The sequence below is a fragment of the Hermetia illucens genome, chromosome 2 (genome assembly GCF_905115235.1).
Source record: "Hermetia illucens chromosome 2, iHerIll2.2.curated.20191125, whole genome shotgun sequence".
Taxonomy (NCBI): Eukaryota; Metazoa; Arthropoda; class Insecta; order Diptera; family Stratiomyidae; genus Hermetia; species Hermetia illucens.
In genome coordinates this window covers 129197771-129210364 of record NC_051850.1, presented here as the reverse complement: position 1 = coordinate 129210364, position 12594 = coordinate 129197771, and the positions used below count along the sequence as shown (strand labels likewise).

General features: G+C 41.6%; 1 protein-coding gene across 3 annotated transcripts in view; it reads left to right on the top strand.

The window, feature by feature from the left end:
- LOC119647812 (fibrillin-3) overlaps positions 1 to 5698 on the top strand; it is a 369488-nt gene extending 363790 nt beyond the window's left edge. For all 3 annotated transcript variants that reach the window (XM_038049031.1, XM_038049033.1, XM_038049032.1), the window contains one exon: positions 5335 to 5698. In XM_038049031.1, the coding sequence (XP_037904959.1) occupies positions 5335 to 5429 (95 nt within the window). In that variant the 3' untranslated portion in view covers positions 5430 to 5698. The remainder of the gene's footprint in view (positions 1 to 5334) is intronic.
- The last annotated feature ends 6896 nt before the right edge of the window (positions 5699 to 12594 follow it).

Here is a 12594-nt window from a genome sequence, read left to right as displayed (position 1 = left end):
ATAGAGAGATGAGTTGCCTTTGCCTTGGACGAAACCGTCAGTCAGTTTATTTAATTTTTGAAACGAATATATCTTTGCCATTAGCGTATTTATGCGGAGAAAAGCACCTTGAATGCTTGTTTGATACCAGGCTGGTCTAAGTTCTACATCCTCCAGTCCTGACCACAATAACACCTTTCGGATATCCAGCACTGTGCGGAGTTTACTCAACCTGCACTTCATCAGTTTCTAGTATGTTTTGTATATCTTCAACACAGAAGTAGCATTCTAGAGAAACAAGTAGCTATTTTAAAAATGTCAGGTGCAGCATCGAGGTATCTGTAGAATCTTAGGTAGAATGTGAAATTCACCAGGGCTACATTTTGTCAACTATACTTTTTCGCCTCGTTATCGGTAAAGTTCTTCATGCTGCTTTGGGTGGAGAACGTGAAATCATTTCTCCTTAAAGACCCCAGCTACGCTAATGACATCTGCTTGCTCTCCCTACCACTACACCAAGTCATGGACCTTAGCCGCATGGTCTTGGAAAAGTAGGAAAACGGATCCCGACTGAAGATAAACACTAACTAAACCAAGGTTTTTAGGCTTGGTCGGTCATCACACTCCTCCTATTAGAATCCTGGGCATCAAGCATTTGGATATTTAATAAGCGTTGCTTTTGCCAACGACGACACCGAACTTTATGTCATTCAATGCATTACCAATGATAGATCCATTCAAAATCTTGAAATGGAGTTACTTTAACACTATCATCAGATCAATGCCTTTCCATCCTAGTGTTCTCCATGCGCTATTACATGGGAGTAGTTCATGGAAAGTGATTACCATTTCATATTTGCATTCATTCTGACCTAAGAAAATAACTGATGAAGAATTTGGTCGCTGTGCGGCTGCTCAATGAGTTGTCCTGGAACTGCAAGGTGTAGAACATTGCAGAAGGAGTGAAAGTTTCTCGGAAAATCATGGAGTCTATTGAGGCAGAAATTAAACTAACGGAACCAGACAAAGTAAAAATTTGGGTCACAACAGACTAGTAGAATCGAAAACTTTACTTTGTTCAGACAAAGGCCCAGCCTCAAAAGCGGATGTGAAATATGTAGTACGATCTGATGTCTGTGAGTAACACATCTGGGTTGGTAAGAATTACAAATGTAATGACCACTGGACCGTCGGCGTTTTTGCAGAAGCAAAAAGGGGAATTCATAGAGGCTACCTTTTTCGAATTTCTTTTAGATAGGGCCATGATCTCGGAGAAGTGGTGCCAGAAAAAGAATCGTAAATAACAAAACATATAAATTTCCAGCAAGAAGCTTTTACCAGTGAACAAGAATGATGGCAGATTTCAGTGAAAATCAATATTAGGCTTGAGTAAACTATATGCATTAACAAGCGGGAAAGCTTTAAAGGATGTAGCGCAGACGTGGATTATACTCCCTGAATGACACGGTCTTGAATTCTTCTGATATGGCAAACCATGAAAAAGCGTTGGTTTTCTTCGCTAGACTTGCAATGATTGGGAAATAGCTTGTCAGAATCGAAGAGAGAATCGGGAACAATAAAGCTTTCGATTCAAATGGTTTTCATAAACCTTAAGCGCGCTGTTAGAACCAGACTTGGCTTGTTTATAAGTATGTTTGAGGCATGCATTTTGTTCTCCTCAGTGCAACAGGCAGAGACTAATTTTGTTGTTTGTAGCCATAATCAACATATCGCCTGAGTTACTCTACAAATACAACTGGGAAGATGCTAGGCAGTGCCATTCGCACCAAATTTTCCCTTTTATCAAGTGTATACAGCTTATTTTAGCATCAATAGTGAAGACGGGGTAAAGCTGGCTTGAGAAGCGAGCATCAAAAATACTCTAAGTTCAAATTGTGGTGCATTACTTGACCAAACGTTACGCAAATGCCATCGAAAAATCATGGTATTGACCTAGTATGATTTGTTTGGTTTCTTTTTTTTCATTTGGCAATAATTGAACGAGGAGTCTTAGAAGTCTTTCGAAGAAATGAAACAGGATGCAATAAAAGAGTTGAACATTACCTAGATACCAGTTAACTAAAAATGCATCAGAGAGTACGACCCATTCGCGACCACCCTAGATAGTAGATTCCATCCCACACAGTCCCACCTAGGGACTGTTAAGACCAGAGCACCGCCTGGCCCCTCCGTTAGCCCGTCCCCTATAACCAGGAACCCAGGCGAGGGCGCGTCCATGAAACTACCACATCAGTCTAGAAGATGTGAATTCAATGCCTTGAAGGCCGCTTGACAATCCTTCGGAATGGCTATGTTCGTTTGCGGCTCGGTTGGTGCTCCAATCAATGACAGGCTCCCAGTATCGCAGTGTCCCCTCTTGGAGTAGGTTGAAAATCGTACGACTCGGTGCCGAGAAAACTCCTCCACCTACTCCATAGACCATCTTTGATCCGTGGAAAACACTGCTGGTTGTCCATTCCATCCTAATTAGAAAATCCATGACAATTCTCTTTAAGTTCGGGTTGCGTTTGTAGCAGCCCGTTGATAACTACAACGGTTTCCGAAGCACTTCGTTTGTGAGTATGGCCGTACGATTTCGCTTCCCAACATCCAGATTCACATAGTTTGACAGGGTATTTCACGCGCTTATAAGGGGGAGGTTCAGTGACGCATTGAGGGCATCTGCCGGCAAGATTACCGAGCCCCAATAATAGTTGCACCCACGGTTCTTTGAATCCTATTAAGCGTGACTCTATTGTATTTAATATAATGATATATAGTACTATATTTAATTTTGTTTTTCTATCAATCTATCTACGGATAATCTACCTTCATGTGCACATATGCATTTCATCATAAATCAATGACCTATTGTTGAGATGGTTGAATCCAAATGGCCGCTAGTCATCCTCTTACGTATCAATAGATAAGAAAATTAACCACAGTAAATCACAGGAACAAAGGCATTGAAGTGGCTACATTCTTAGCCTTTGAGAATATAATAATAATCGATAGTCTAATTTTGATCTAGATCTTCAAACGTGCGCTCGCCCGAGATTATGTTATTACTTCAGCCACTCATTCACTGCTGAATTGACTGGCATCTGATATCCAGTCACATAAAAACTCCTCAATTACCAATAAGATTCGTCCAGGACCTTCAAGAATCTCCATGGAATGTGCGACATTGCGCGTGAACTACGGCTATGCGTCATCAGTGTTCTTTCCTAGCAATATTTCCTCAGGACATACGCTTCCTTCTGTTTACTCTCTCACCGGGTCATCGACCTTGGTTAAATGGCGGCTCTGGATTTAGAAAGAGAGGCAAGTAGATTTGGACTGAGGACAAACACCAACACAACGAAGCTTCTCAGTCTGCCGGGTCATTGCACTCTCCCTATCTGAATTAATGGGCAGAACATCGAAGGCGTCGATAAATTTATATATCTAGGAAGCGTGATTTCTGCCGACGCTGGCACCGAACTGGAGGTGGCCCGACGCATTATCAGCGCTAGATCCGCTTTCGCTGCCGTGTCTAAAATCTTTAAATGCAGGTATCTGAACACCAATATCAAGTTGAGATTGTTCTGGGTTTGTGTCCTTTCTGTGTTGCTAAATGGGAGTAGCTCATAAACTCCACTGTTACTCAAAAGTTCCAAGCTTTCGTCAATATCTGTCTGCGTCATATCATCGGGGTGTGCCAGCCTGACACTATCTCAAACGAACAACTTGGTCAGCGCACAGGCCTGCCACTCATACGCACTGTGATCGGCAGACGGAAGTGGCAGTGGATAAACCACACATTAAGGAGGGCGACAATTGCATTGGGGGCTACGCTATGCAGAGGAATCCCCCCTCTCGAGATGGTCAACTAGCGGGCTACCCAAAAAGCGCTTGTCGCAGAAAATTACAGGAGGAGTGCGAGCGTCTCGGGAAGTCGCGGGGAGTCCTGAAGGGCGTTGAAGTTAACTGAGAACGATGTCGTTTAGGTGTGGTTGGCGCTCTATACCCCACCAATGGGCGATTAGGAACCATATATATATACAGTTTCTTTAGATCTTACCTTTACAGGGAACTGGCTGCCCATTATCACACATAATGAGAAAGATTGGCTATCAAGCAAACCTTTTCTATTTAGATAGTGTTCATTTAATTATCGCTTGAACAAAAGGCGAACAAACGGCATCCAAAATGCCAGAGCGAAATTATCTTTCCCCACACGAGACCTTTCCATGCCAAATAAAATACTTCACCGACCATGAGAAAGAGCACTACCTTCAAAAGTATTCAGTCTTCATACATACCACTTCGGGCTTCTAATTCTTTTGAGACTCTCCTCAGTACAGTTCGTGACATTTTGCGTCGTCATATGTCATCCTGACAATACCTATGAGTTTTAATGGAATGTCCCTCCTGTGGAAAACACTTTAAATAAACTGTCTATCAACGCTTTCGAATAATGTCACTTCACGAAAGACGTGGAAAATATTTATCATCTAAATGAAAACAGGGCCACACACAACTTTTTTCATAAGTTACATAAATTTTAGAATAAATGCAAAGATATGTACATACATACACGTACCAATGTCGAAGGACATTCAGCTGTAAGGTTGGATGATCTAAGGAAAAATACTTTCCATATAGCACCAGAACCCTTGTCAAGTTTTCCTCCTGAAGTGAATTCATATGAGACACAATCATAATTGACTTGCGGATATATTCAAGGATGCATCTTCTCGGCAAGAGGAAGATGAGAATTTAAATCCTCTGAGGAGTATTTGGGAATGGTTTACTAGAGCAAACAGCCTTCTGAGCTTTGCTAACTCCTGTCCCATGGGAATCACTCACTGATGTTGGAAGTAGGATTTTCTGTACACAGATGTTGGAAGTATTTTAGACAATTATGGAAATGTGTGCATCCAAGTAGATATACTAAGTAATTTGCACTTCTGTCAGCATAGCCAAGAGGTGACATGTGAATTGTGTCCTTGCGGCTTTGAATGAACTTTGCATGCATGTTCTTCAGATTTAGTAGAAGATTAGGCGTCCAGCCCTTCGTTGTAGCGGAGGAAAATCAATCTGATTTGTATGTAATTTCAGGTCAGCTTGGGAGGGATAATAGTACTGTTTGCAGTTCCGTGTCCAGTTGATTAATAAATATGCGAAAATGTTGATAATATGTACGTGCGCTCAATACTGCCCCGGGTTTAATTGTAGCAATGATCCCCTTAACTCTGGATAAATAAATCAACCTCTTGAAGATACTTGATTAGATTAGAATATAACTTTCAAAATACTACAACAATGAAAATAACTCTTGAATAACAGCCATATCCTCTTTTTATTTTCCAGATAACATCCTCCGACATTACTCATCCTGGAACAACCCGAACGTCCAAGCAGCCAACTATCTTTCAGAGAATCTTATGAACAGAAGATTTGGTTAAAATTTTATTTCTTAGAATTGTTTACTTTGGAAATCTAAGCATACTTTGCTACACGAAAACATTGCAACAAAGTATAAAATGAAAGTAAAACGTCGCATTTATTTCTTTGTATATTTTAACTAATCTTGATATTCTTTATCGTAATTATATCTAAATTTGCTCATTCATGTCATTGCTGAATTTAAATATTAAATTTTGTAAAATAGAAGTTTTATATGTAATGAATTGAAATAAAAGCATTTGCTGAACTAAATTCGTTAAAAAGAAAACCAGAATTATTTAGTTTTATATACCCCTGGGAGTACTTTGTAAATTAAGGTTGAGGCCAAAAAAGGAGGTTTTGAGAAAAAGCTGGCCATCTGGTTCATGGGCCTATACTGTCAAAATCCAAATTACTCCAAACGAAAAGACCCAATATTCTTTGGTTCTATCTTTTGAATGAATAGAGAGTAAATGATTTCCAAACATTTATTTGGACCTTTAGATTTTATTGCATTACGTTTTGAAGATGAAGTCAGTTGAGCGGCCGCCGTCATTATTAGTATTAGGGTCCGTTTATGGCATTTTTCACTTTTTAATAGCAAATCCTTTGCTCGAAAGGTTTTGGATTTCTTGTAGCATGCTCTCTAAAGGCTTCCAGAATCTGGGGTGTAATCACGTAAACCCGAGACTTAAAAAAAATCTGAGACGAATAACTTTGGTGATCTTGCCGGCCAGTGAATATTGTCAAAACGCGATATTAAACGGCCTTCAAACGCTGGTTTGAGGATGCGCATTATATTGCGTGCTGCATGTTCACCGTCATGCTGGGACTATATATATACTATATATTCTCCAGTCTCAATTCATCCAATTATGGGGCAGGTCTAGTCTAGCTTCTTGTTCAACTTAGATGATCATGGGCCTACTCAATCAAAGAGAGTTTTGATAAAAAATTCGTTACTGAGGATGAAACGAGTATTTGTCAAACGCATTTTACAGTCTGCTTATAGCTGATGGGCAATCTGCAGTTCGCAAGGGAACATCTTTAAATCTTTATTCAAAATGTGCAATTGAGTCGCACCTGGTCTAGTTGATGTTGTTGCGTCTTCTACTACATCTTGAGCAACAATAGTTGCATGAATAGAAAAATTATGACGAAATTCATGCCATTCCAAATTCATAGCAGAAATTTTCTTTAAAAAAATACACATAGTCACTCTTGAGGACTACAGCAATCAATGCTTGTTCACACCAATTCTAATTATGTTTAAAGCCTGCTGTCTTTACAGGGTCATAGGCCAAGAAAATGACACCTAAACGTATTGTCATCAACCTGCCATCAAACAAATCAGCAGGCACCTAAGAGAAAAAAATGTAGATTAGCAGGAACTAAAAGCACGAGAGTGCGAGCCCCGGTAACTGAATCGAACTGAAAATGGACCAAGGTCATGAACAACAAAAAGGCCAAAAAGAAAGCAAAAGCGCGAATTCGCCTAGAGACAACTGTTATCTCAGCAAGGTTAATTTGTCATAGGTGGAGATATTAAAAAGACCAAAACTTACCCCGACCTAAACGATCTAGGCGGGAATGTCAGCAAAATTCGAAGAACCTAGAAAAGGGAACTCATGTTTGACCTGAAAAACTCTAGCTTGGTCAAAACTGATGGCTTTTGCACCCATATTAAGAAATTATTAATGCCGCCCAAGGACATGCGGTCTATATACAGTGCGAGGATCACGACGAAGTGACACTCAAAAGAGGAATTTGCTCTGTCTTGAAGGAACAGTTCAGGTTGGAGGAACTTGCCAAATAGTCTTTTGTGAGTTTGGCAAAAAGCTTATGACAGAACTCAAAAGGTCTCATTGCGACCAGCAATGGAGGCAGCACACAAATTATCTACCGGGTGAGAGGGCAGATTTTATTAAAGAGGTGCTTCAAGTGTCTCATGTCTGGGCACTTCACAAGGGCAACACCACTTACGAATCTGAGATGGAAGTTGCCATCATAACCGAACTCTGCACACACCGTGACGGTGGTGTATGGGTCACAGACTTGACTGACGGTGTGGCCAGTGGGTTTTTCTGCGTGAAAATAAGCAGTGTGTACATGTAGAGCTGCTACGTCCTACCCAGTTTCATATTGGTTGAGTTTAAAGACGTATAGAATAACCTTGCTCATGACGTAAAGGGAACGACGTCCAAAGGTAGTTGGGAAGTGAAGAGGATTACGTCAACGGTTGGAGTCTTTTAGATGCGTTTGCCCAGTTAGATATACTTCTGGCCAACGGAAATTAAGCAAATACCTTTCGAAAAGTGGCTTCCGGCTCAGCTGTAGACCTGACCGTTGTCAGCCCTGCGCTGATGTGTGATATGTCCTGGTACTTGGTATCGCCTGGTGAACTAGTGAATACTACATCTACAGCCATAACAAAACAATTATTTTCGAACTATGGAGAGAGCCATACCCCAAGGAAAGAAGATACCCAGATCCGAGAAGAACATCAGGCTGATCTACAAAAGCATTGGATGAGCAAACCTTAATGCAAGTGTGGCTAGATCAATGTAATGAAGAAGGCGCCTCTTCGCACTCCATGTGACACAATGTATCGCCAAAGAAGGTGCCGAGCCCATACCTAGGAGATGCTCATTCCACAGTAGTAAATCCCACTACTGATGGAGTAGTGAACTGATTAGTCTTGGATCAGCCTACCACCGAGGCAGACTAACGGCTCAAAAGGCTGTAGGTAGGATCGATCAGGGCCGAAGACTGCAAGCCTGTAAAGAAGGCGCAAGAACCGCAAGTTCGCCACCCAACAGAGCAAGATGGAATGCTTTAAGGAGCTCTGCTCGGTAGCAAATGCGAACTTGTGAGAAAGTCCCAACAGAATTATGATAGGATGGTTCAGAGAGCACCACTAGGAGGCGGGCCCCGACGGCTTCCAGCGATGTCTGAATGGGACGAAAATAACGCCGGTCTTTAGGCACCATCTGCTGATAGATGATTTGGAGGCCTCGGATCTGTATGGCATACTAAATAGGACCCTAAAACTCGACCCTCCAGGCAGGACATGTTGACTGAGTTATTCGAAGTGTGCTTATCCGAGGGGATATTTTCCGCACGATGGGAGCGGTGGTTTGCTGCCTAAGTGTTGTAAACCTCCAGGTATGTCATTCCTCTCAATAAAATTGGATATTGACTTGGCCAAAGATTCATGGGAAAGGTAGTATCGGTAAATACTGCGTGGTGATAACATGACAAATGCGTTCGATTCGGGCATTTGGAATCTTATACAGAAATGCCTGGCCTTCCCCGTCTATTTCGCAGCTGCTGTCAACTGCCTTTCACAAAAAGAAGCTCTGATATGGCATCGATAACGAGATCCAGGAGTAAGTTCTCTTCACAGGTGCGATGTACTTCATCTTGTGGTTCCAGAGGAAGCACGGTGATGCGTCACGCCGAAGATATATCTAAGCATTTTGAAAATTCCGGGTTATCCTCAGGTAATGCAGTCAGTTTAACTAGAGAGTTCTGGTCTGACATTTAAGGAGGAAAAAAAGGAAGCGGTCTTCATCACCAAACGCTGTAAAAGAAATTATGGCCATATTGAAATTGGAAATCACATCACGTAAAGGCGGCCATCAAATTCTAGAGAGTGTGATAGTCGCGGAAGTCAACAACAAGCAACACGTGCAGTATCTTTGCAATATAGTGTCGTAAAATTTAAAATTGCTTATAGCCAGGGTGGTGAGCACGATCTTGTGCTATGCAGTCCCAATTTAAAGCTAGTAAGTGAGTGTGCTTTACAAAAGGCCCCTAAGGGGAATGCCTTCAGGACTGTACCATATGCAGTATCGTTAGTCACCTTGAGAATCATACTGGTATTTTGTCCAAACTGCAATGGAAACAGAGCATCCAAAGCACGTATTCTTCCATTGTCCAGGATCCAAGTTATAAGAGAGAAGGATGGGATACGATCAAATTCATGGTCGTATCTATCCAGAGCAAACTGCAAAGGGAGAGGGGGAGAGAAAATCAGGAAAGCGTCGTTACAGGCATCGCGTATGGACAGAACTCCATCCAGGCATGTAAATAACATGTAATAACTGTAATTAAGGCTTTTCCACGCCAATTTTCTCTACTTGCGGCGGCTATATAAGTGTAATACAGGCAGGTAGGTAGGTATTAGTGGCCGCTCCGAGGAGCCCAATTAGCGCCGTTTTGATGTCACAAACTCCTAAGACCGTGACTGTTGTTATGGGAGCAGGGAGGCAGAGTCCAGCCGACTCGGATCTTCAGAGCCAACCGTAACATTCACGAAGGAAAGCAGCTCTTCGACCCTGCAGCTAGAAATCTCTCTGAGGTCCCCAAAGAATGGTTTACCCAGTGTCCGCAAGCCTGACTCTAGCCAGAGCTGGGCAATCTCAGAGAAAGTGCATGAGGGTTTCCCTTCCTTCTACGCAGGTTCGGCAATGCGAGTTGTAGGGTATGCCGAGTCTAGCGACATGGTCCCCTATGGGCCAGTGCCCCGTACAGACCGCAGGCAAACTGACTGCCAGATTGCGCCGTCGGGGTATTCTGACCTGAGACAATAACAAATGAAGAACTTTGTCCACGTACGGATTAGAAAGCTGTGGAGAAATTGATGAGATGGTGGAGGGAGCATTTAGGGGATAGTTCACATATTGAGAAATTATTATTATTTTTATGCCAGTCTGATCCGCGAACCTCACACTATTCGGAATATCTATTATCACTCGAAAAGCAACATGTGTCTGATGAAATTTCGCCTTGTGCAATCAAATCAAAATTTGGGAAAAATAGTATAATATTGAGATATCAAATATTATATTTTGTTTTGGATTCTTTCGTTTGTACTAGCAATAATATCGCAGATTTACTAAAAAGGACTCAATGAAAATTCTCTAGATCATACCATCGAAAGTGTTCATAGTAATTTCGTTTCTCTTGATTGTCTTTAGCTGGACTATGGAAGAACACAATCTGCTGATATTCACTTGCTGATGAAATCTGTGATACTGCAGGCAAGCTGAACACTGACTGAATCCACGCTCAAGAAGCGAGTATCTATGGAGATACACATACTTTAAATGTCTCGAATTTGGCTACCTAACACCGTTTAGAACATCTAGAAAATGTATAGGAAAAGTGAAGAAGAGGGTCGCCCCAGAATCTTCTATGTCGAAAAGCCACGGTGAATTTTGTCTAGGGTGTATGAAGATGTTGATTACCAGCAGTTGCGGTTATCGGCAAATATTCAGTATATAAGATTGCAGAGAAACGAAGAGCCCGCAAACTACAACAAAGAAAGCGCAAAACGGGAAAGAAAAAATCCTAAACTTTCTGAAAACTAAACCAAAAGCCACAATTAGCAAATATAAACAAGTCGGGAACCCGGAAGCTGAACGCTTCAGGTATGAAAGGTTTCGTGTATTTCTCTTATAAAAACATTTGAGTGGCCATTTGTCCCATTAGTACCTAGCACGTAATCAATGCATATATGATGTGAGAATATCCACTTTCGTGTCATATTGACATTTAAAGTCTTGAATTGGAACACATATTAAATCCTATGCTAAAATGGATGGAGATATGGGCTGCAATAAAAAAAGTGATCGAAGTTATACACAGGAAGCTTAGGCAGAAGGAATTCGGCCGGAAGAATGAACGAGCGACCACGAGTGCAGGATAAATTCTGATCCAGCTCAGCGACGTAATACCATACGGGAGTCTCGCGGAGAGAGTGGAGGAGAAGAAGGTGATTTTCGTGGGTTGGGACTCGACCGTCTGGCAAGAGCCTACGCTAGTTTTTGAAGCTTTCCACTTTCCAAAAGACAGACAGACAGATAGAGGGTTTATTTTACACAAAATTTTAGAAACGAACCCTTCAACAGATATATCTCAAATCTGACAAAAATATAGGCTACCAAAGATCTAAAAAGACCCAGACAACAAAGCCCACCTATTAAATAGGAAAGTGTTCTGCACAAGATAAGAATAAGAAGTACTAGCGTCTACATGCTTAACTCCAGAAAAGTGGACCATTACCAATATGCCGTGTAAAACTAAATGGGCTGAGGGCGCTGAGGCTTCTAGCAATGTACTTATTACAGGGAGAAAACTGAAAGAATTGTCAGAGAAGGATCTAATAAAATTACTACGAATAATTAATGCAGCTTTCAGATTATCATTACAGATCATTACAATGGCCCCTAAGCCAGGGAAGGAATCAAGTAGAGTCGAATGGTATCGACCAATATCGCTACCTTCTACTACAGCCAAGCTATTTGAAAGGCTTCTCTTTATACCACTTTACCGATTCGGTTTCCGCGGAAAGCATTCTGCAATACAACATGTGGACAGGACCTTCGTGGTCCTTGAAAGCAAATGAAATGGATGAAAAGCAGGCGTGCTCAGCCATTTTTTTCGATGTCGGCCAGGCGTTTGATAAGGTGCGACACCAACCAGTTCTTCAACAAAGCCAACCAAAGTGCTGGGGTCTTCTCCCAATAAAGACGAAACTTAAATGTGCAAAGAAAGCTGGTCGATAGGGAAATCTCAATCGTAGCTTGGCCAGAGATCGTTTTGGTAGGTAAAAATCTTAGACTCTCAGGGATCATGAATGAAATATAGGAGGGTAAATTCAATTGATTTAAATCAACCAGTGCGTCGAAACTTGCTTACGCCGAATGTTAACGATAACTTTAAATCAATAGCGTTTACACCTAGAATTTCTAGGTTTTTTGTTAGAGCAGAGTAATCGGTTAACAAACACCAGACGGCAATTCAATATCGATGCCTTTGGAGAGCTTGACACAGTAGTGAGTATCTTTAGAAACGTGACCACTTTTGGTGCAGACTCAATTATCGATTTAGAATATATTAACACCCTTTGATGAAGCGGGTGGTCAGACAGGCAAGACAGTACTGTGTTCCAGCAATGAGGCGGTTAGTTTTAGAAGGAGACAATAATAATAATCGTTGGCGCAACAATCCATATTGGATTAGGGCCTTGAAGTGTATTAGGGCTCTTCATTCAAGAACATAACGGTATACTTCAGGATTACAGTACCCTGTAGGAGGCAGTGCGGTCAGTATTGCGCTCGCCCGGGATTATTACCCTGATTTGATTCAAGTACTCAGCTGAGCCGACTGTTATCCGAC